At 38.9% G+C, this 25,988-nt stretch overlaps 1 protein-coding gene across 2 annotated transcripts in view; it reads left to right on the top strand.

Annotated features, from left to right (window-relative positions):
• TET2 (tet methylcytosine dioxygenase 2) overlaps window positions 1–25,988 on the top strand; it is a 146,789-nt gene that overhangs the window by 42,661 nt on the left and 78,140 nt on the right. Inside the window, exon 2 of one of the 2 annotated variants that reach the window (XM_055434728.2) lies at window positions 4,842–5,021. In XM_055434728.2, the coding sequence (XP_055290703.2) occupies window positions 4,996–5,021 (26 nt within the window). In that variant the 5' untranslated portion in view covers window positions 4,842–4,995. The remainder of the gene's footprint in view (window positions 1–4,841; window positions 5,022–25,988) is intronic. The other variant, XM_055434729.2, reaches the window with a different exon arrangement.

Genomic DNA, 25,988 nt, shown 5'->3' with positions numbered 1-25,988 from the left:
TTTGTTTGGCAGTTTTAGTACTATAAAGACTGTTCATTAGCAACAGTCTTGTTCGGTGTATATATGCATGCTTTTATCATAGTGGAATTTGTTCTGTAAATGCTTACTGAATTTTTCCTTGGAGTTACTACTTTGTGTTAGGAAGAGTGAGGAGTAAAATATACATGAGAACTTCCTTTAGTTTTCTGCTTAGAGCTTTAACTGCTGTAGTGATTTTTTTTTTTTTTTAAGCTTTAATAGAACAAACATTGCTGCCAAGGAGCTGACATTCTGAAATAGCACTTCCCTTTGGACACCTTGCAGTGAGGATCATTTACTTGCAGAGAGAGAGGGAGGGAGCCTGAGCCCAGGCTTGTTGGGGCGGGGGAGGGGGAGAAGGGAGAGGAAAGAGGGAGGAGACCTGAGTCCTGGGGATATCCTGCTGAGGCCAGTAACCTGCTGTTCAGTGGATGTCCAGTCTGACCCCTTTTAGACCTGGAGAAGGCTCACATCCAGCAGGGGAGCAGCCCAGGCAGCATGACAACAGGAAGGAAACACCTATCACTGGGAAACTCTGTAGAGACACGCAGTAAAGGTGGCTGAGTAGCACAAAGGGGGAAGGAAGGACTAGATCCAGCAGCATGAACATAGTGCCCTGTTTGCAGTGGAAATATTTATCTAATGATTTGATCAGTGAAATATCTGTCTATTGGAAGGAGAATGAATATGAGATCGCAAAGATTTCTGTATACAATGCATAGTGTACATTGATGTATACATCTTGATAGTTTGTAAAGAAAAGTTTGGTTCCGTTTTTGAAGGAAAGTGTCTGCTACTCATATTTGAAGTACAGAGTTACTTATCTTTCACCAAAGAGAATTCTGTTCTTCCCTGAATCTCCTATAAACTGTTGGAGGCCTGACACCTACAAAGTGTGTGCTAACGGACATGACTGACAGTATTTTGAAGATTAAATGACTAAGAATGAAATAAGTAAATCTTAGCTGTTTTTATTGTCACTGTTATTTTTTTCATCTACACTCTGGAAAAGATTGCAAAAGGATATTATCCTTTTGAAGCAGTGAATAGTTGATGAAGATAAAATAGCAGAATAAGCTTCAATCTAGGGAGACAAAAGAAAAATCTGTCTTGGAACCACATTATCCTTAGAAAGAGAGTGATTTTGACTGTGAGATTTATTTCATTCAGTTGAAAATATGGATGGGAGTGAGAAAATTTCAAAGTGCTCTTGGTTTGCGGGGGGCTGGGGGGGGTGTTACCTTGATTTCTGTCTGGTTGCAGTTACCCTTCATGTTTATTCTGTTTAGCCTTCTAAATGATTTTTGTTTTCTTTATAATCTCAGTATATCAGGTCAGAGGGAAAACTCTATATAAGCAGATTGATATTGTTTTACATTTGCTTTGAGAGTATATTACCATAGCATCCTAAATAGTATTATTAAGGTTCTCTTTCAAACCCTGTACCCAAGCATATGAGTCATCACTGCAATGATTCCTGAATGATATCATGTTGGAGACATTCCAAGACTGAACACAGCCAAGATCATTGGTCAGTGAAGAACTGTGTTCTGACAGGAGCCTTGTGGTCTCTTACAGGTGTAATTCTATTTATTGGGATAGCCTCTTTCTATAAAGGACCTTTTTGGGGCATAGAAAATTGGAACTTCATGGTCTCTTTGGTAATTTGCCAGCTTGGTTCCCAGCCAGTCAGATAACTACTCATAGTGACATGCATTTCTCTAGGGCCCCCTATCTTGTGCTGGTCTTTAGAGAACAGTCTCACTAAGCCCGCTCACACCATTCTGAGCCAAGGATATTGCTGTCCTGAATGCCTTACAGTATAGATAAAAATCTTATACCAATTACATTCTGATAAAACTGAGTTTACTCTGAGAATGCATTAACCATTTAGGTTTTACATTACTATTTTAAACAGAAAACAGGAAGGCAAGTGTTTCCTTCCTTCCTCAATATTTGGTCCATAAGTTGCTAAACCCAGCCTTAGGAATCTAAGGATATACAGACAAAGACCCTCTTCTTACCATTGTTTCTTTGACCTTTTCTAAAATGACAAAATGTTTCATTGTCTCCAGCCCTAACCTCCTGAACTGCACTTGAGTTCAGTTCAGTTCAGTTCAGTTCAGTTGCTCAGTCGTGTCCGACTCTTTGTGACCCCATGAATCACAGCACGCCAGGCCTCCCTGTCCATCACCAACTCCCGGAGTTCACTCAAACTCATGTCCATCGAGTCGGTGATGCCATCCAGCCTGATAATAATTATTTGGAATACATGGTATCCTCAAATATGTCATGTCAGAAGTTTATTTTGTCATTTCAAATTCCTTTATAGAATTTTTTTCCGATTAATACCATCATTCTTCCAGGCAACCAAACTCAAAGCTTTATTGCTATAACTGAGTCTTTCTTCCTACATCTACAGTGTTACTAATATCCACCCATTTCTCAATCAGTAATATTTCCCTACTGTATCATTTTATTTCATTTTCTCTGCCACCCTTCTGTTCAGACTTATCACTTTACATCTGAACTATGGCAACAAGCCAATATCTTTCTTAAAAAACAATGTTATTTATTTATCTATTTTTGGCTGTGCTGGGTCTCCAGCTGTGTGGACTTTTCTCTAACTGCAGCAAGCAGGAGCTACTCTCTAGTTACAGTGCATGGGCTTCTCATTGCAGTGGCTTCTCTTGTTGCAGAGCACAGGCTCTGGGCTGCGTGGGCTTTAGCGTGTTGCAACTCCCAGGCTCTAGAGCACAGGCTGAATAGTTGTGATGCATGGTCCTTCAAAGCACATGGCATCTTCGTGGACCAGGGGTCGATCTGTGTCCGCTACCCTGACAGATGGATTCTTTACCTCGGAGCCACTTGGGGAAGCCCCAAGCCTCTGCATCTTCTCCTACATCACATTCACTAGGATGGCTTTTAACAAACAAACAAAAAAGACAGACAATAACAAGTGTTTGTGAGGGTGTGGAAGAATTGGAACGCTTATATAATTGATGATGGGAATATAAAATGGCAGAGACTTTGTAAAAACAGTTTGGCAGCTCCTCAAAAGGTTAAACGTAAAATTATCTTATGACCTAGCAATTTCACGCCTAGGAATTCTACTCCCAAGAGAACTGAAAACATATGTCCATACAAAAACTTAGAAACAATGAACAAACATGTTTAGAGCAGCATTATTCACAGTAGCCTAAAGGTGGAAGCAATCTGTGTCTAACAACAGATAAATTGAAAAAGAGAATGTGGTATATGTATATAATGGAATACTCTTCTGCCTTAAGAAGGAAGGAAATTCTGATATGTTACACCATGGATGAATCTTCAAGACATTATGCAAGGTAAAATAAACCAGTCACAAAAGGACAAATATGATTCTGCCTGTATGAAGTACCTAGAATAGTCAAATTCATAGAGACAAAAAGTAGAATTATGTGCTTAAAAATGATGACTTCTATGGTATGTGAATTATATCTTAATTTTTAATTGAGACATAACAGTCTTCATACATTGACTTTTATGATGCCATGTTGCTGAAGAAAAAGCATGCCCCAGTCTCAGCTTAATATTTCTGGCTATGTAATGGAGAAAATTAAGTGACCTCCCTTCTGACTCTGTAAAATAGGGATAATAGTAACTACCCTTCCAGATGTTTGTGTTAAATGAGTTAACATATCTAGTTACTTCTAGCACGGTATCTGGCATCACTAAGAACCTAGTAAATTTACTAAGACCTCTTGGGACGTGAGCCTTCAACAGCTTCCAGTACTATTTCAGATACTATTTCCAGATATTCTGGAAAGTGGTCCAACTCCTTTGCCATTTTACCAATACTCTATATTCTGGCTCAAAATTGCCTCTCCAGATTCTCCTAAGGCTATTTTATAGAAACCCTTCCTTCAGAATGGGCTTTTTTTAGTCCCTGTAAAGTTGCTTTGCATATTCTTGCAACTGTGTCTTTTTTTTAAAACAATGCTCCCTCCCTGTTCCTCTGAATTTCATCCTGCCTTAAAACTCAGCAGAAGCCTATCCTCATGCATTAAACTTATCCTCTCATTTCAGTGCATGGATATTTCTCGTTTTTGTAGCACCCAAGATTTTCACTACATCTTTGATCAGTGAAGCCTTACTTTGGTTATATTTTTTAAGTATTTATCTTATCATGTGATCTTTTGAAAGTATGTGTCAAGCTAAATTAAAGCCCCTGAGCACTGGGTTACATGTTATAATTCTTTACCTTTTCCATAGCACTTAGAACATTGCCTTGATGTGTGGTATATTTGGGATAAACATCTGCTATATGTGAGTTAAGCTAGTGCTACATCTCAACAACTACAGGGACTTAAAGTCTATTTTGGCTGCACCTTAGAAACACTTGGGGACTAAGGTTTCATTTTTAGGCCAACAAATCAGAACCTCTGAGTGTTAGGCTTCAGCTTTATACCCAGGTGATAATTATAACCAAGGCTGAGAACTGTTGGCTTCAACCAGTGAAATAATAGAAGCCAGTGGGTCTCAAACTTAATTGATAATCACAGTTAAGATGTGATGATCACAGACTGACATAGGCAGAGCTGCTTTGGACATTGCAAACTGCTCTGCAAATATTAGACACATATTATGGTGCCGTTGAGACTTTGATGGCCTTGAGAAAGATCCTTAAACCCCGAAATTTTTCAGAGCCAATGGCACAGTGGGGAAGTACCTACCTATAGGCATCTAAAACCTCTAAACTCTGCATCATAGCTTTCATACCAGATGTACATGCCTAGTTCCTTTTAGCTGTTAAAAATATTTAAACTCTTCATCTTTTCCAGGCTGGCCACCATTCAGCAGCAGACCCTCTCAAGACTGTCCACTTGCCTTTGCTCCTGGTTGAGTTACCTCACATGGCATCAGGAGATGGGCTCAGCGGCAGCCAGAAGGCCATGATCCAGGAGGTGCAGTGAGGGACAGAGCTGCTGGTAAGGCATGGCGACAGTGATGCTAGTTTGCAAGTATGTTTATTCTCACTTGAATGGTCAACCTCTTGTCCAGTCTCCAGCTCTATACTCTCTCAAATGCCTCTATTTATGCTTACGAAGCATGGCTTAGATTTTAAGGTCTGTGAATCCCCTAAAGTTGTGCTGACTTTTAAGTGTATGTGTTGTTTGTTTGTTTGTTTGTTTTTCTTAGTAAAAGAGAAATAAGAACCATTCAAATACACAGAGAAGTATTTGTAAGTATTTCTCTGTAAGCACAGAGAAAGTTCCTGTCTTTAACCACTTGTTACAGCATTTCTTTTCTCCATTCTTATCTCACCTCTGGCTACTTTGTCTCAATCTATTTGAGGACCAGGAAAATGCTATTTTATGGTTATTTACTGGTCTGAAAGTGAGCATCTCTTGAGCCTAGGCAGCTGGGCTTCATGACAGTTTGGCTTCCTAGACCTAGCTGAGAACTAAAGTTTAGAATAACAGATGTCAGAAGAGTCTATCTGATTTTTTCACATGATTTTTTTCTGAAAAATGCAAATAAAAGTACGGACAAAGAGAAAGACACTCTTTTCATTGTGTTCTTATAGTTGATCTTAATAAAGATCAATTAATTTTGTTAATAAGCATCCCAACCTAAAGGTTTTTTTGTGTGTTTTTTTTTTTTTTTCAGTTAGATAACTTTTATATAGACATACGGAAGTAGGGAATTGATTTATTTTCACCCAAAACATTCAGGATAAATGTGCTTAGTTGCTGGGTCATGTCCAACTCTTTGGCACCCCATGGACTGTAGCCTGCCAAACTCCTCTGTCCATGGGGATTCTCCAGGCAAGAATATTGGAGTGGGTTGCCATGCCCTCTTCCAGGAGATCTTTCCATCCCAGGGATCAAACCCAGGGCTCCCGCATTGTGGGCAGATTTTTACCATCTGAGCCACCAGCGAAGCCCATGAATACTGGAGGGGGTAGCCTATTCCTTCTCCAGGGGATCTTCCCAACCTAGGAGACAAACCAGGGTCTCCTGCATTGCAGGCGGTTTCTTTACCAGCTGAAATAGCAGGGAAGCCCTTAAGATGAATAGTAGAATATGTTCTACTGTATATACCCTTGCTTGTTTAAATTGTAGATGCATTGTGGAAGAGGAAGTACAGGTTAGCTAGAGAAAAGGAGGAATGAGATTTTTTTTTTCATCTATAATTCTTTAGCACGTAATTCTGCTTTAGTTTCACTGAGTCTTGTTTATGCATACAGCATAGTAAATCTTCTAAAAAGCCTGTGTAGCTTAATCTCTGCCCTCACTACAGATGCCTGAGGATATAAGTATCCACTCTGCTACTTGATACTTCTTAGAGACTGGACCTGGTGCTGAGAAATCCTTTCCAACGTGTCCTCAGTTAAACTCCCATGATTCCTGGATATTGCCATTTTCAAGACTTAGGGCAAGTGCATCTGCCTAGATTACCTCTCTGCCCCGGGAATTTTAAGTTCACCATGTAAGGGAAAGAGAACTCAGCACAGTGGTAACTCTCAGAATGAAAATTTTCCCCTTGCATGCTAATGTTTTTAGAGTAATCATTGTCACTGAAAATAGACTTCCTCTTTCCCCTCTCATACTGGAAAATCTTAGGTAATTAGGAACAAAGCTTTCTTTGCTTTTCCCCTCTTCCCTGAGTGAATGCTTTGCCCCTCAGTGTGGGGACTGTGGCTATTCTTTCTGAGTTTGGCTTTAACGTGAGAACTGAGACATACTTTAAGAAAATTTTTATCTTTTTAGTTAAGTCATAACATTAGTCAGAAGGTTTTCTCTTCTTGGAGATGACGGGTGGATAAGTAAGGAAAAACAAAAGTTTAGGGGAAAGTATAAGATAAATTACTAACAAGAAAAGAGGACAGGGATTTCCATCAGAGGACTACCACTGATGGTCCAGTGGCTAAGATTCCGTGCTCTCAATGCAGAGGACCTGGCTTCCATCCCTGGTCAGGGAACCAGATCTCACATGCTGCAGCTAGACCCAGTGCAGCCAAATAAATAAATATTTTTTAAAAAAGAAAGAAAAGAGGACAGGAGATTAAAATATTAGCTGTTATTTATGTTTTAAATTTCAAGTCACTCCTGAAGGAATCCTTCCTTCATATCAAAAAAGAATTTAATTTTGCATTCAGTTTTTTTACAGTTTGGTAAGCTCAGCCTAGGACTTATTTTCAGTAGTAAATAAGCCGGGGCTTATTTTTCGTAATGTTGATTAGCTGTGTGTTCCATGGGAAAGTTATTTGGCCTCTTTAAGCCTTGTTTTATTTGGCAAGGAGGAAAATAGGTCAGAGTGAAATGATAATAGAATTGTGTAATGTTATATGGATGATATGTTCAGGGCCTGGCACATAGTTCTCAACTGTATAGTAGCATTTTTTTATTATTATTAACCACTATTACTAATGCTGCTTTTCGTTTTTTAATAATGAATTCATTCAAAAAGTGTTTCTTGACCACCTATCAAATACCAGGCACTCTTTAGGAAGGGACACATTAACGAGCAAAACAGACAAAAGTCTTTCCTTGTTTATAGAGTGGGAGCCAGACATAAACACAAATGCATTCTATATAGAATACCAGGGAATACTAAGCATAAGCATTTTGTCAGAAAAAGAAAATTGGAGGCATAGTGAGTTAGTTGGAGAAGGCAATGGCAAGCCACTCCAGTACTCTTGCCTAGAAAATCCCATGGATGGAGGAGCCTGGTGGGCTGCAGTCCGTGGGGTCGCTAAGGGTCGGACACGACTGAGCGACTTCACTTTCACTTTTCACTTTCACACATTGGAGAAGGAAATGGCAACCCACTCCAGTGTTCTTGCCTGGAGAATCCCAGGGACGGGGGAGCCTGGTGGGCTTCTGTCTATGGGGTCACACAGAGTCGGACACGACTGAAGTGACTTAGCAGCAGCAGCAGCAGTGAGTTAGTAACTGAAGATAGAGTAGTCAGGAAAGACATCAGGATAAAATTATTTTTTGAGTAAAAAACATGAAAAAGGAATATGCTCATACCATAAAGTTACATGGGGGCAGAGGGGAAATACCACAAAGCCCCTAGAGCAGTTTTTTCGGAGTGATTCAAAGAGAATTAGAACATCATGTACAGCTTCTTCATGCATCACGAATAAACATTTGCCCAGGTACCCAAGTGAATGATACAGATAGGAACTTTGGAAGTTCAAAGAATGGCAAGGTACATCTAGACTAAAACAGGTAGAGAAGACTTCATGAAGGAAGGTGGTGGTCTGGATCTCGGAGGCGAGGAAGAATTTGTATAGTAAAATTCACTAAAAGGGTAAAAGGGTACAAACCTTCAGTTACAAGATAAATAAAATCTGAGGATCTAACATATAGCATGGTGACTATAGTTGACAATGCTGTATTGTATAATTAAAATTTGCTAAGAAAGTACAACTTAAATGTTCTCATGAAAAACAAAAAGTAGAACCTAAACATCAGGTGATGGCGGTGGTAATTAACTTGATGGGGGAAATTCTTTCACAGTATCTATGCCAAATCATCATATTGTATACTTTATGTATTTTAGTTTTATTTGTTGTTCATACCTCAATGAAGCTTAAAAAAAAACTCCAAAGTAAAAGTTTGAGTTAAAATTATTTTTATACAGTTCACAGTCATACAGCCTCACATCATCAGCCACAAAACAAATAAAACAGTAAGGAATGACATCCCAGTGGACTGAAGTAAATGGGAAATAGCATGAGGCGGAATAAAATTAGGATGTTGGCTTTGCAGGCAGAGGTGCACTAGGAAAAAGGAACAGGCAGACAGCTTTGCACAGAGTTGGCAAGTAGTGGGCGGGAAGATGATCAGTGAGGTCAGTTTTTGTAAAACTCTAAGGGCAGTCTAAAGATGATTACCTGCTCTCATATAAATATTGAGGAGCAGCTGAAGCAGATAAGTAACATGGTAAATCCAGGTCTTTAGTGATATTGTTATAAGTAGTCTAGAAGAGTAGGGAGATGAAGGAAGTGGTTGGAGTCATTGAGGAGTGAGGTTGAAAACATGGATTATGGTAAGAGATAAGACAGAAAAGGGAAGGTAGGTTTGATATATTTTGAAGAAAAATGATTTAACTGATTAATTGCACACAAGGGATTAAGAAGAAATGTTTTCAAGTTTTAAATTGATCAATGAAGTATGGCCATTATAGGAAATTATAGGAAATAGGGTACCCAGAAGTGACGTATGACTTCCCTAAGTCCATGTCACTAGTTATTGGTAGAACCCAGACTAGCTCCACGTCTCCGTATTGACAGCTCCTAGCCTGTGCCTTCTGTAGGAAATATTTGTGATTTGCATTTTTCCAGATTGCTTGTGGAGAACAGAGTTAGAATGTTTGGATTGCCTATTCACACTGTCTTGTAGCCACTTTTTCTAATTAATGTGGACATTTTTATTTACTGTCACATGAAACAGATCTAAGTTGCTTAGAAAGGGTCAAAGAAGCACTGGTAAAACTAGAAGAGGTTCATCATATATGCTTAGATTCTCCCACCTGTGGTGATTATTGTTTTCCTGATTTAAAATGTCATCTTTTTATATTTTCAGTAGTTTGAGATGGAACAGTAATTTCTATCATTGTACCTTTTTTCTGTTTATTTTTCTAAACAAAAATGCCTTTTGTCATCCTAAATATAAATCACCACCCATATTTTTAAAAATGAACACTTCAGACGTGTTCCTTATAGATCCTTAACACTCCCTTATAGATCAGTCTTGTAAACTGAAATTCATTGTCCTTGTTCTGACAGACCTGATCAATTTATCCTTTGAACCATAAGACTTTTAACAAAAAAAAGACCCTAGAGATCGTCCAATGCAGTGCTCTTCAAACTGCACCCTTCAAACTATTATTTTGCTGCCCACCTGTTTGTTATTAAATATGTTCTTATTTTTAATAAAATGTAACTTTCTAACAAAAGAGCAGAAATGTGCTTAAAAAAGAACATTTTAGTTTTCTGTTCCCAGTAGTGCTGCACGTCTTTCTTTATGCATTCCTTCACTTTCTCCACTATTCAGTTCAGTTCAGTTCAGTCGCTCAGTTGTATCTGACTCTCCGCGACCCCATGAATCACAGCACACCAGGCCTCCCTGTCCATCACCAACTCCCGGAGTTCACTCAAACTCATGTCCATCGAGTCGGTGATGCCATCCAGCCATCTCATTCTTGGTCGTCCCCTTCTCCTCCCGCCCCCAACCTTTCCCAGCATCAGAGTCTTTTTCCAGTGAGTCAACTCGTCACATGAGGTGGCCAATGTATTGCAGTTTCAGCCTCAGCATCAGTCCTTCCAGTGAACACCCAGGATTGATCTCCTTTAGAATGGACTGGTTGGATCTCCTTGCAGTCCAAGGGACTCTCAAGAGTCTTCTCCAACACCACAGTTCAAAAGCATCAATTCTTCGGCGATCAGCCTTCTTCACAGTCCAACTCTCACATCCACACATGACCACAGGAAAAACCATAGCCTTGACTAGACGGACCTTTGTTGGCAAAGTAATGTCTCTGCTTTTTAATATACTATGAAGGTTGGTCATAACTTTCCTTCCAAGGAGAAGCCGTCTTTTAATTTCATGGCTGCAATCAGCATCCGCAGTGATTTTGGAGCCCAAAAAAATAGTCTGACACTGCTTCCACTGTTTTTCCATCTATTTCCCATGAAGTGATGGGACCAGATGCCATGATCTTTGTTTTCTGAATGTTGAGCCTCAAGCCAACCTTTTCACTCTCCTCTTTCACTTTCATCAAGAGGCTTTTGAGTTCCTCTTCACTTTCTGCCATAAGGGTAGTGTCATCTGCATATCTGAGGTTATTGATATTTCTCCCAGCAATCTTGATTCCAGCTTGTGCTTCTTCCAGCCCAGCGTTCCTCATGATGTACTCTGCATATAAGTTAAATAAGCACGCACATTATAATACAGGTCATGACTGAGCCATATGAAAGCAAAATCTGCGTTATCTGTGATGTCTTGTCTTTTATTCATATAATGCCCAGCTTGGTCTCATAGTCTCTACGTCCCAAGAGAGTGGATTCTGGAAGACATGGGTTTCTGCTGAGAACTTTGGCAGTCCCTGAATTCACAAATAGCACTGTAACACTTTGGGCATCAGTGCCTGTCTACGAGTGACACGCACTGTGAGTCTGGAACGAGTCAGCCATGCTAAAATAGACTGCACCCTATGAAAGTTATTTTCACCATTCTTGTATTTCAGTTTCCCTATCAAAAGGTGAAGTATCAGCTGCCTCTATTGATCTCATAGGATATTTTAAGCATAAATGAAAGAGTCTTGGTGAAAACACTTTGTGTTCTGAAAGGAAGTTGCAGTGCAACTAAAGACAATGGAAATGTTTACCTGTCTTTACAGATGTTAGTCTAACCAAGCCTTCTCCACTCTTCTTCCTCAAGATTACTTTGGCTATTCGAGGTTTTTTGTATTTCCATACAAATTGTGAGATTATTTGTTCTAGTTCTGTGAAAAATATCGTTGGTAGCTTGATAGGGATTGCATTGAATGTATAGATTACTTTGGGTAGTATACTCATTTTCACAATATTTATTCTTCCAATCCACGAACACGGTATATTTCTCCATCTATTAGTGTCCTCTTTGATTACTTTCACTAGTGTTTTATAGTTTTCTATGTACAAGTCTTTTGTTTCCTTAGGTAGATATATTCCTAAGTATTCAATTCTTTTCGTTGCAACAGTGAATGGAATAGTTTCCTTAATTTCTCTTTCTATTTTCTCATTATTAGTGTATAGGAATGCAAGGGATTTCTGTGTGTTGATTTTATATCCTGCAACTTTACTGTAATCATTGATTAGCTCTAGTAGTTTTCTGGTAGCGTCTTTAGGGTTTTCTGTGTAGAGGATCATGTCATCAGCAAACAGTGAAAGTTTTACTTCTTCTTTTCCAATTTGTATTCCTTTTATGTCTTTTTCTGCTCTGATTGCTGTAGCCAAAACTTCCAGAACTATGTTGAATAATATGCATAGAAATGAATGAAAATGAAAACACAACAACCCAAAACCTCTGGGACACTGTAAAAGCAGTGCTAAGGGGGAAGTTTATAGCAATACAGGCACACCTCAAGAAACAAGAAAAAAAATCAACTAAATAACCTAACTCTACATCTAAAGCAACTAGAAACGGAAGAAATGAAGAACCCCAGGGTCAGTAGAAGGAAAGAAATCGTAAAAATTAGGGCAGAGATAAATGCAAAAGAAACAAAAGAGACCATAGCAAAAATCAACAAAGCCAAAAGCTGGTTCTTTGAGAAGGTACATAAAATTGACAAACCACTAGCCAGACTCATCAAGAAACAAAGGGAGAAGAACCAAATCAATAAAATTAGAAATGAAAATGGAGAGATCACAACCGACAACACAGAAATACAAAGGATTATTAGAGAATACTATCAGCAGTTATATGGCAATAAAATGAATGACCTGGAAGAAATGGACAAATTCCTAGAAAAGTACAACTTTCTAAAACTGAACCAGGAAGAAATAGAAAATCTGAACAGACCCATCACAAGCAAGGAACTAGAGGCTGTAATCAGAAATCTTCCAGCAAACAAAAGCCCAGGTCCAGACGGCTTCACAGCTGAATTCTACCAAAAATTTAGAGAAGAGCTAACACCTATTCTACTCAAACTCTTCCAGAAAATTGCTGAGGAAGGGAAACTTCCAAACTCATTCTATGAGGCCACCATCACCCTAATCCCAAAACCTGGTAAAGATCCCACAAAAAAAGAAAACTACAGGCCAATATCACTGATGAACATAGATGCAAAAATTCTTAACAAAATCCTAGCAATCAGAATCCAACAACACATTAAGAAGATCATACATCATGACCAAGTGGGCTTTATCCCAGGAATGCAAGGATTCTTCAGTATCCCCAAATCAATCAACGTAATACACCACATTAACAAACTGAAAAATAAAAATCATATGATTATCTCAACAGATTCAGAAAAAGCCTTCGACAAAATTCAACATCCATTTATGATAAAAACCCTCCAGAAAGTGGGAATAGAAGGGACATCAGTTCAGTTCAGTTCAGTTCAGTCGCTCAGTCGTGTCCGACTCTCCGCGACCCCATGAATCACAGCACACCAGGCCTCCCTGTCCATCACCAACTCCCGGAGTACACTGAAACTCATGTCCACAGAGTCGGTGATGCCATCCAGCCATCTCATTCTTGGTCTTCCCCTTCTCCTCCCGCCCCCAACCTTTCCCAGCATCAGAGTCTTTTCCAGTGAGTCAACTCGCCGCATGAGGTGGCCAAAGTATTGCAGTTTCAGCTTTAGCATCAGTCCCTCCAATGAACATCCAGGATTGATCTCCTTTAGAATGGACTGGTTGGATCTCCGTGCAGTATAAGGGACTCTCAAGAGTCTTCTCCAACACCACAGTTCAAAAGCATCGATTCTTCAGCTATCAGCTTTCTTCACATTCCAACTCTCACATCCATACATGACCACGGGAAAAACCATAGCCTTGACTAGACGGACCTTGGTTGGCAAAGTAATGTCTCTGCTTTTTAATATACTGTCAAGGTTGGTCATGACTTTCCTTCCAAGGAGCAAGCGTCTTTTAATTTCATGGCTGCAATCAGCATCTGCAGTGACTTTGGAGCCCAAAAAAATAAAGTCTGACACTGTTTCCACTGTTTTTCCATCTATTTCCCATGAAGTGATGGGACCAGATGCCATGATCTTTGTTTTCTGAATGTTGAGCTTCAAGCCAACCTTTTCACTCTCCTCTTTCACTTTCATCAAGAGGCTTTTGAGTTCCTTTTCACTTTCTGCCATAAGGGTAGTGTCATCTGCATATCTGAGGTTATTGATATTTCTCCCAGCAATCTTGATTTCAGCTTGTGCTTCTTCCAGCCCAGCGTTCCTCATGATGTACTCTGCATATAAGTTAAATAAGCAGGGTGACAATATACAACCTTGACGTACACCTTTTCCTATTTGGAACCAGTCTGTTGTTCCATGTCCAGTTCTAACTGGTATAGCCATACATACCTCAACATAATAAAAGCTATATATGACAAACCCACAGCAAACATTATCCTCAATGGTGAAAAACTGAAAGCATTTCCCCTAAAGTCAGGAACAAGACAAGGGTGCCCACTCTCACCACTAGTGTGCTCTTTCTTAAATGCAGATATAAGTATGTATTGTTGTTGTTGTTGTTTAAACTCTGCGACCCCCATGGACTGCGGCCTGCCAGGCTCCTCTGTCTGTATTATTTTCCAGGCAAGAGTACTGAAGTGGGTTGCCATTTCCTTCTCCAGGGTATCTTCCTGATCCAGGGATCAAACTCACGTCTCCTGCATTGGCAGGCAGATTCGTTACCTCTGAACCACCAGGGAAGCCCATAAGCATGTATGCTCCTTCTTACTACCCTTTGATAGATGTCTGTTGGCAAACTTTGTTAAAGCACCCACGCCCCTCCCTACACAACTGCCTTTCAAAGTTATTACAATTAAAACGAAGTTCATTTGGTAAGTGCAGAAGTGGATACAATGTGGGGACTTATGGGGCCGCCTCCCTACCCGCTTTTCAGCCAGTGTGGCCCTGAACATCTCTGTGAACTCTTGCTATCCAAAGAACTCAGCTTGGAAAACCATTGGCCTACAAGAAGTAGATCAAACTCTGTGTTTGAGATTCCTTATCTGGCTCTTGATTTCTCTCCAACCTCCTGTCAGCATATTGACTGTCTCTCAGACTGTGTGGTTTAATTCTTCCTAACTCTAGGTCTTAAACATAACATTATATTTTGTTCATTCAAGTCTTTATGCTTGTCGTTCCTCTCCTGGTTAACTGTTCTTTTCCCATGAAGCCTCAGCTCAGATTTTTACCAGCACATCCTCATATTTGTGGCAGTTCTTGCCCCTCAAACATCACACTTATTGTAGTCCTGTGTGCCTGTCTTCTCTGAAATCCTTGGGACAAAGGCTGTCTTATCTTCCATGCCTAACGTTTTGTATGGTGTTTGGTTATATAGTAGGCACTTAATCACACTCTTCAGAAGAAAGAATTGCCTTTGTGATCACATCTATTATTTCTTGTTTGCTCTGGCTCCTTCATATAGATACATCTGTCCGTTAAGTGGGAATGGGGCAGAGGAGGAACTGGGAGGGTAAATTAGAATTTACAGTGTCTAGATTGGTAATTTTGTATACAGAGTTACATTATTTCAGAACTTGAACCTCGGAGACACTCAACTCTAACTGTTGTTGAGTTGCTCAGTCCTGGGGCAACTCAGTCCTGGTCTAACTCTTGCCACTCCATGGACGGTAGCCCACGAGGCTCCTCTGTCTGTGTGATTTCCCAGGCAAGGATACTAGAGAGGGTTGCTCTTTTCTTCTGCAGGGAATCTTCCTGACCCAAGGATTGAACCTGCATTTCCTGCACTACAGGAGAATTCTTTACCATTGAGTCACCTGGGAAGCCCAACTGTAACTATCACTTGCATAAGTAACATTTGATGGTTATGTTTTTTTCCTCTAAAGTATGTGTTAGGTTACTTCAATCATGTCCGACTCTTTGCTATGGACTGTAGCTCTCCAAGCTCCTCTGTCCAAAGGATTCTCCAAGTAAAAATTCTGGAGTGTGTTGCCATTCCCTTCTCCAGGGGATTTTCCCGCCCCAGAGATCAAACCCGTGTCGCTTATGTCTCCTGTATTGACAAGTGGGTTCTTTACCACTTGCACCACCTGGGAAGTATCCTACCCTAAGTAAATTAAATTGGGATTTGTTGGCTATTTTGGGAGACATTAAGGATATTCTGATTCCAGGAGTATTCATTAACACAAATGCTTCACCATAGGAAGAGAAATTTAAAAGCTATTATGAATAATATATGATGTCTATTGGGTGATAGTTTTAATGAATAAATTCACTCAAGACCTTGCTTGGGGAGACATAAATATAGGAAATGTCTTGAAAATTCCAGAAAGTTTAGTTGATGATGGATTTTCTGACCCAGCAGAATTTTATTTTGTTCTTTTTTTTTTTTACCGTCAGGGGAGAGGAGGCAGGTTGATCAGTGTACTCTTGAATGTAGGCTTTTGTGGGAGCCATGTGTTTGGCAGAGATATCCAGGTGCCTTGTGATGATATGAGGACATCACTGGGAATGTATGCAAGCTTGCAGGGCTAAATCAGTATTCTGGATCTCTAGAGAGCATTTCAGGAAAGACCTCTGAGCTCTAGGTTCCCTAACCAAACAGTGACATGTTTATTAAAATTCACAGCTTCAGAGGATGGTAAATAAACTTTGCACATCAAATGCAGAATTGAATACTTGACATTTTAAATGTATTTTATTTAGAACAGCAACAACAAAAAAATGTATAACCTTTTGATATATATTTACTAAAAGTATAAAATCAGATGGTCTCAAAAAGATTTTTTTCCCTTAATTTCATACATTTTTAAAAACCATTTTTAAAATGGAAATATAATTAATTTAAAATGTTAGTTCAGGTGTACAGCAGAGTGATTCAGTTATATACACATGAATATATTCTTTTCTCAGATTCCTTTCCATTATAGGTTATTACAAGATACTGAATATAGTTCCCTGTGCTGTACAGCAGGTCCTTGTTTATCTATTTTATATATAGTAGTGTACATCTGTTAATTCCAGATTTCTAACTTACCCTCTCACCCCCCCTTTAGTAAGCATAAGTTTCTTTTCTGTGTCTGTGAATCTGTGTCAGTTTTGTAAATATATTTGTATCATTTTTTTAGATCTCACAATGTATGATATTGGTATTTCTCTTTCTGACTTCACTTAGTATGATAGTCTCTAGGTCCATCCATGTTGCTGCAAGTGGCATTATTTCATTCATTGTATGTATGTACCACATCTTCTTCATTCTTCTGTTGATGGACATTTAGGCTGCTTCTGCCTCTTGGCTATTGTAGATAGTGCTGCAATGAAAATCGGGGTCCATGTATCTTTTCAAATCAGCGTTTTCTCTGGACATATCCTGGGGAGTGGGGTTGCTGCATCATATGTGTGTGTGTGCTCAGTCGTGTCTGATTCTTTGCAACCCTGTGGGCTGTAGCCTGCCAGGCTCCTCTGCCCTTGGAATTTTTTAGGCAAGAATACTGGAGTGGGGTGCCATTTCCTACTCCAGGGGATCTTTTCGACTCAGGGGTTGAACCCATGTCTCTTGCATCTCCTGCATTGGCAGGTGGATTCTTTACCACTAGTGCCACCTGGGAAGCCCTGCTGGATCATATGGTAATTATTTTCAGCTTCTTACGGAGTCCCCATACTGTTCTCCATATGGCTTCTCCAATTTACATTCCCACCAGCAATGTAGGAGAGGTCCCTTTTCCCCCACACCCTCTCCAGCATTTATTACAGATATTTGTAGATTTTTCAGTGATGGCCATTCTGACTGGTGTGAGGTGATACCTCATTGAATTGGGCCAGTGATGAACCATGAACTTAAGGGTATATTAGAAGGTAGGCTTGAACATGTAGAAGCAATTGTCTCACTTTTGGATTTGTGGTTACTTTTGCCATTTGAAAAGACCCTGATGTTGGGAAAGATTGAAGGCAGGAGGAGAAGGGGACGACAGAGAATGAGATGGCTGGATGGCATCACCGACTCAATGGACATGAGTTTGAGTGAACTCTGGGAGTTGGTGATGGACAGGGAGTCCTGGCGTGCTGTGGTTCATGGGGTCACAAAGAGTCATATGACTGAGCAACTGAACTGAACTGAACTTGCCTTTACTTAGGGCTTCCCAACCCCTTAGAGGGTGTCTCAGATGGTAAAGAATCCACGTACAATGCAGGTTTACCAGGTGAAACTACTGGTAAAGAATCCACCTGCCAAAGTAGGAGACATAAGAGACGTGGGTTTGCCCCTTGGGTCAGAAAGGGCCCCTGGAAGAGGGCATAGCAATCCATTTCAGTATTCTTACCTGGAGAATCCCTTGGACAGAGGAGCCTGATGAGCCACAGTCCTTGGGGTTGCAAAGAGTTGTACAGGACTGAAGCAATTTAGCACAGGGAGAGAAAAAGTGCTTTCCTGTTGGACCTGCAGATAATGTGCTTAACATCTTTGACCCATTGGTAGACTGTTTTTCCATTAAACTAATTTATCAGCAATAGCAGATACTACTCTTGATGATAGATAGTATAAACCCGAGACTGTTTGGTTTATATCCTGTTAGAATACAAAGGTCACAGAGATATGATATGCCCAACTGACATTGAGATGAGAAACTGTGAATTTGTTTTTAGAGGACATTCAGGGGAAGATGTCAGCTTTAAACTTCCACTGGTATTTCTCTAAGCCTCAGTTCAATAATTATTTCTATTTTGAAAATTCCTTCTAGAGTTTTGTTTTGTGAATGCAGTAAAAGATACATTAATTTAAAAAATCCTGCTACATCCCTCCTTGTTATATGTTTATTCAACCTTTGTCTAATTACCTTCTCATTTAATTCTCATTTCCTCCCTCCTGCTTGTTAAACCGTTTTTCATTTTTCTCCCTTTCTGAGAACACTGCTTCCTGCTGTTTAGTAGTTCAGAGACCATGTGTCGTGTATATATATATATTTATTTATTTAAATGTACACACATACACCCACATATATGCACACATACACAGACACACTCATGTCATACTTTTCATCAAAAGAAGAAAGAAGTTTGACTTTACCGTGGTACTTCAAGGTCTAAGGTTTATGTTCATGAGATAATTATGACTTTGAAAATGAAAAGAAAGTGATAGTTTCTCAGTTGTGCACAACTCTTTGTGAGCCCATGAACTGTAGCCCACCAGGCTCCTCTGCCTATGGAATTCTCCAAGCAAGAATACTGGAGTGGGTTGCTGTTCCTTTCTCCAGCGGATCTTCCTGACCCAGGGATTGAACCCACGTCTCCTGCATTGCAGGCAGATTCTTTACCATCTGAGCCATTATGACTTGAGACACTTAATAATACTATGATTAAAAATCTTTGTAGTTGAATCCTTCTACCCCAGAAAAGTGAGAAGAATTCAATTCTTCTTTAAATTCAAGTATTTGGGTAAATCATTTAAGTACTTTTAAATTAAGAGTTTAATTTAGAAACATTCCATTTGATATATTACTTATTTACTTTCATTAATTTTATTGGAATATAGTTGCTTTACAATGTCACATTAGCTTCTGTTGTACAGCGAAGTGAATCAGCTATATGTATACATATATCCCCTCTTTTTTAGATCTCCTTCCCATTTAGGTCACCACAGAGCACTGAATAAAGTTCCCTGTGCTGTACAGTAGGTTCTCATTAGTTATCTGTTTTATACATAGTAGTGGGTGTATGTCAATCTTGATCTCCCAATTCATTCCCTTCCCCCCCCCGCCTTGGTATCTGTAAGTTTGTTCTTTACATATGTGTCTTTGGTTCTGCTTTGCAAATAAGTTCATCTGTACCATTTTCCTAGATTCCACACGTAAGCAATATTTTTTTCTCTGACTCCCTTCACTCTATATGAGTCTCTAGGTCCCATCTCTGCAAATGGTACTATTTCATTCCTTTTAATGGCTGAGTAATATTCCATTGTATGTACCACTGATATATTTTAAAAGTTAGATGAATTGCCTTTAAAGGAAAAATTATCTCTTCCTTAAAAAAAGGCACCATTTTCCCTTCAAATATGTAATTGAGAAGAACTGTTTTCCTGGTGAAGTGGTTCATATTTACATATCTTATTTGTCCTTTTGTTTAAAGTATTTCCTAAAAATTTTATGGAAGGTCTAAGACTGTATTTCCATTCATTGATAGTAATCAATACAATATATATTGAGGCAAAAAGTGTTTTTTTTTAAGTGATAAATAGTGAGTACATTTGGTGCAGTGCTAATTTTTGTTCCCATTGCAATGCTCAGTAGCTTTTACTAAATTTTAAAACCATCAGTTGATAATATTTAAACCAGGAACTTTTTAAGTGGCGGTATTTCTTTTTTGTGTGCTTTTCAAAGAAAAAATTCATTTCACTGAGAGGGTTTCAAGGCTACTTATTATGAATTTTACAAAGCAAACCATAAAGCAATAAAAAGTCACCTCCAAGTTGGGACTAGAGTTGAATCCCTCCCAGGACATCTTCATCCAGAATCTATGGGTTACTATCTCCTGTCCTCCAGATTTGTGTGATCATAGAAATTAACTGTATATTTTGGGAGATAGCAAGCACTCCCGTCTTCTCTCTTCTTTGACTTCTTGTAAACATAGATATATGTCCAATGAACTGGTTCCCTGACTCGTAAATATAATGAATATGTATTTATATAGCTATCTCTTCCAACTTCAGTTTTATAGAATGCTTGCAAAAACTGTGGATAAGTAGCAAACATATATTAATCTTACTTAATGGATAGCTGATGCTGAAAATAATATGAAAATCAAATTATTGATATTGTTTTCCCAGCCCTTATCATTGATAAGCCTGAGTCTTCTGAGCAGTGAGGTGACTGCTTCAGGGTAGAGTGATGAATTACTGTGGCACAGATCTGCCTGTCCAATCCTCTGAATACATAGTGGTTCTATTTCCACTGCTACAGACTGCCTCTATTAAAGAAAAATCTGTAATTCATACTTTATTTTTTAAATCTTTTCCCTTAACTATTATTATTAAATAAATACTGGAAAGATATTTTTAAATTACTTATTGTTTCCAGTTAGTTAATGTTTTTCCTTCTCTGAAATTCTGGTTTTCTCAAAGGCAATAGTTTTTTAGTTTCTTCTAAATAACACTTAGTAGTTTTAGTAATATCATAACTTTAGTTAATGGCCACACTAAGCCCTTTTTTTGAACTACATTCTCTTTTTATAGCAAAGCTTGGGTTTTTATTATTATTATCATTTATAATTTATCGAAGAGTACTTTGTCTTTAGGTTCCATAGTTTTGTGATAGAGTTACTGTCAAAGAGTAGTAGATACTGTGTTAACACAATAAAGATTTTATTATGAAGATGGGCTGGTTGTTACTGTGGCAGGCAAAATGAAACTAGTAAATACAAACATTTTCTGAAACAAAACAGAAAGTGAGTAAGTAAAAGTATCAAATAGAGTTGGATACCTGGCCAAATATTTTTTAGTGAAACCCTCTCTATTTTTTAGTGAAACATTGGATTTCATAGTTATCCTTGTAAACTGAAAATGACGTAGTGGAGTTTGAGCTCATGAAGTACTTGGACTTCTCTCTTAGATTCGGATTCCTAACACTGTGCTTGGCACATGTTAGGTAGTAAATGTTCGGTGTATCGATAATGGTTACTAAACAAGGAGGAGAGCTGGCAAAATACTAACAACATCCAGTTAGTTATTTTGAAACATTTTATATAAGTTTATATGATAAAAGTAGTGCCATATGACTATGTTATACTAAGTGAAGAACTACTTCCATTCTTATATGCTGCTGCTGCTGCTAAGTCGCTTCAGTCGTGTCCGATTCTGTGCGACCACAAAGATGGCAGCCCACTAGGCTCCGCCATCCCTGGGATTCTCCAGGCAAGAACACCGGAGTGGGTTGCCATTTCCTTCTCCATCCATTCTTATATAGACCATATAAATTCATATTTGGCCTATATAATTACACCAGAATACATGAAACCAAATTTGTTTAGAAGATTTGGAAAGGAGTGGTAGGTGAGGGTTTTATACTTTGAATTTACTGGAAAATAATATTTCTAGCTTTCAAAGTTATCCTAAGTCATACTGTGAACAGCTGGGAATTGAATGTGTTTCTGTCCATGAAAGGCCTTTGTATATTTGTCAGTGCGTTTCATCACACACAGAGGAGTGCACCTGAGCTCTTAACTTCAGTACTGATGCTGCTGAGCAGTAGGTAACCCCAAAAAGACTCAGATTAACAAGGTTGAGGGAATATTTTCAGCAAGATTTGAGTAAATTTTCAATATAATAAGGAATATATAATCTCTGTGAAAATATCCAAACTCCTTGAGGTAAATTTATCCCCTGTCTCTTCTGTGTCTCCAAAGCATGTGGTATATGATCTTTTAGGAAACTAACCACTCTGTTTTCTTCGGTGCTTGAAGCAACACTTCCTCAGGGGCAAGAATCTTGAATCCTTGGTGCATACCAGGCACTTAACAGATAAATTCAAATGAATAGTGGGCTGCTGCTGCCAAAAATTATAGACATTGTATAATATTAGGCAAGCAGTAGATAGAAGAAAAGTGCTGTCAGTTATTCAGAATAACTTTATAGTGGGGTGATCTTTAGTTACACTTTTTTTTCCCCCCAAGCTCAGAGTCCTATCTTCCCAGATGGCTCAGTTGGTAATGAGTCCGCCTGCAATGTGGGAGACCCTGGTTCGATTCCTGGGTCAGTAAGATCCCCTGGAGAAGGGACAGGCTTCCCACTCCAGTATTCTGGCCTGGAGAATTCCATGGACAGTCCATGGGGTCGCAAAGAGTTGGACACGACTGAGCAACTTTCACTTTCTTTCAAGTTCTAACCGTTTTACTGCCAGGGAATTCCTGTGTGTGTGTGTGAGAGAGAGAGAGAGAGAGATAAAAGTAAGATGTCTCTTGGAAAACTGAAAGTTATTGCTTGTGGGAATACTTGAGCTCTGGGTCTAATTGCAGAACAATAATTTGAAAAGTTTAAAGGTTATATTCCAAAAGTATAAATTTTTTCAAAAGTTGAAATTTATTTAGACATTATACCTCCTTTGAATTGATTTTAGCAATGTATATTTCCCCGTAACACCAGTCTAGCTAGGTCTTCTAATTTATTGGTCTAAAGTATATGACATTCTATTATTTTTTTTAATATTCTCTGTATCTATAGATATGGCACTTAGGTTTATTTATTTAGTTATTTAGATTGCCTGAGTGATTTTTCTATCCACTGTATTATCTTTTCTAAGAATTTATACTTGAATTTATTTATTAAATATAATATACAGGTTTTTGTTATTAATTCTCTTATTATTGTCAGTCTCCCCCTGCTTATTTTTTTTCACTTACATTTGTTTTTCCTAAATTATTTGGTTGGAATGCCTAAGTCATTTATTTTACTTTGTGTTGTCAATAAAAGGATTTTAAGACTCTAGTTATAATAATTTGGTTACAGCCCATGTATTTTAGGCTTCCCTGCAAACTCAGCGGGTAAAAAATCTACCTGCAATGCAGGATACCTGGGTTGGGTCCCTGGGTAGGGAACCTCCCCTGGAGAAGGGAACAACTACCCACTCCAATATTCTGGCCTGGAAAATTCCACGGAATGTATAGGCCATAGGTCACAAAGTGTCAGACATGACTGAGCTACTTTAACTTGCATGTATTTTGAGATGTGTTGTATTCATTATCATTTTTTTCAGAAATTTTTAAAAGTTTAAATTTCCTCTTTGAACAAAAAGTTATTTAGAAAAAGAAATAAAAATCGCTTCAGTTTATACTTCACTTGACTATTGTCATTATCTACAATATTTATTCTTGTGTTTTTTTCATTCTATGGGCAATGAGTACTTTAAAAATTTTCTTTTAATCAAAGTACAGTCAATTTGCAATGTTTCAGGTATATAGCAAAGTGGTGCAATTATACATGTATCTATTCTTTTTCATATTCTTTTCCATTTTAGACTATTATAAGATACTGAATACAGTTCCCTGTACTACAGAGTAGTTCCTTATTGTTTATCTATTGTATATATAGTAGTGTATATCTGTTAGTCCCAAATTGCTAATTTATCCCTCCTTCCCCATAAGTTTTGTATGTCTACGAGTCTGTTTCTGTTTGCCCAGTAAGTTCATTTGTATCATTTTTTTAAGATTCCGCAAGATATCATATATTTTTCTGACTTATTTCACTTAATATGATAATCTCTAGGCCCACCTGTGTTGCTGCAAATGGCATTATTTCATTATATTTTATGACTAATATTCCATATTGTGTGTGTGTGTGTGTGTGTGTGTATGCATGCAAACCACGTCTCTTTATCATTTCATCTGTTGATGGATACTTAGGTTGCTGCCACATCTTGGCTGTTGTAAATAGTGCTGCGGTGAACATTGGTGTGCATGTATCTTTTTGAATTAGAGTTTCCTCCCGATATATGCCCAGGAGTGAGATTACTGGATCATATGGTAACCATTTTTAGCTTTTTTAGGAAGCTCCATACTGTTCTTCATAGTGAATGCAGAAGTTTACATTCCCACCAACAGTGTAGGAGGATTCCCTTTTCTCCACACCCTCTCCTAGCATTTATTATTTGGAGTCTTTTTAATGATGGCCTTTCTGACCTCATTGTAGTTTTGGTTTGCATTTCTCTTTTCATTCCAATCCCAAAGAAAGGCAATGCCAAAGAATGTTCAAACTACCACACAATTGCATTCATCTCACACGCTAGCAAAGTAATGCTCAAAATTTTCCAAGCCAGGCTTCAACAGAATGTGAACTGTAAAGTTCCAGATGTTCAAGCTGGATTTAGAAAAGGCAGAGGAATCAGAGATCAAATTGCCAACATCCGCTGGATCATCAAAAAGCAAGAGAGTTCCAGAAAAATATCTACTTCTGCTTTATTGACTATGCCAAAGCCTTTGATTGTATGGATCACAACAAACTGTGGAAAATTCTTCAAGAGAGGGAACACCAGACCACCTGACCTGCCTTCTGAGAAATCTGTATGCAGGTCAGGAAGCAACAGTTAGAACTGGACATGGAACAACAGACTGGTTCCAAATCGGGAAAGGAGTACATCAAGGCTGTATATTGTCACCCTGCTTATTTAACTTATATACAGAGTACATCATGAGAAAGCTAGACTGGATGAAGCACAAGCTGGAACCAAGATTGCCAGGAGAAATATCAATAACCTCAGGTATGCAGATGACACCGCCCTTATGGCCGAAAGCAAAGAAGAACTAAAGAGCCTCTTGATGAAAGTAAAAGAGGAGAGTGAAAAAGTTGGCTTAAAACTCAACATTCAGAAAAACTGAGATCATGGCATCTGGTCACATCACTTCATGGCAAATAGATGGGGAAACAGTGGAAACAGTGAGAGACTATTTTTTGGGGCTCCAAAATCACTGCAGATGGTGACTACAGCCATCAAATTAAAAGACGCTTGCTCCTTGGAAGGAAAGTTATGACCAACCTAGATAGCATATTAAAAAGCAGAAACATTACTTTGCCAACAAAGGTCCATCTCATCAAGGTTATAGTTTTCCCAGTGGTCATGTATGGATGTGAGAGTTGGACTATAAAGAAAGCTGAGCACCGAAGAAGTGATGCTTTTGAACTGTGGTGTTGGAGAAGACTCTTGAAAGTCCCTTGGACTGCAAGTAGATTCAACCAGCCCATCCTAAAGGAGATGCGTCCTGAATATTCATTGGAAGGACTGAATCTGAGGCTGAAACTCCAATCCGTTGGCCACCTCACGCGAAGAGTTGACTCATTGGAAAAGACTGATGCTGGGAGGGATTGGGGGCAGGAGGAGACAGAGACGACAGAGAATGAGATGGCTGGATGGCAACACCGACTCAATGGACATGAGTTTGAGTGAACTCCAGGAGTTGGTGATGGACAGGGAGGCCTGGCGTGCTGCAGTCCATGGGGTCGCAAAGAGTCGGACATGACTGAGCGACTGAACTGAACTAGTGACGCTGAGCATCCCTATGTCGGGGTGAGCCTGCCACAAGAATGTGTAGCTGGGAGAGAAATACCACAGCACTGTTCAGTTTCTGTTTGTGTTTTCAATTGCCTCTCAGCTATGGTATAGTGATGGAGGACTTGCATTGCAAAATCTCCTTTTCTCCTGTTAGCCCTGACTGCCCCAATCCATGCCTCAATGAAAGGGTTTTGGGGCAGTCGGCTAGCGTCTTCTTTATTTTCTACATTCCACAGCTGCCTGAAAGAGGGACTGAGATTAGACTCTTAG

The sequence above is a fragment of the Moschus berezovskii genome, chromosome 5 (genome assembly GCF_049115385.1).
Source record: "Moschus berezovskii isolate FMDL1 chromosome 5, NW_MosBer_1.0, whole genome shotgun sequence".
In the NCBI taxonomy this organism is placed as follows: domain Eukaryota; kingdom Metazoa; phylum Chordata; class Mammalia; order Artiodactyla; family Moschidae; genus Moschus; species Moschus berezovskii.
The sequence above is the reverse complement of the archived record's forward strand: the minus strand, read 5'-3'. Positions and strand labels throughout refer to the sequence as shown.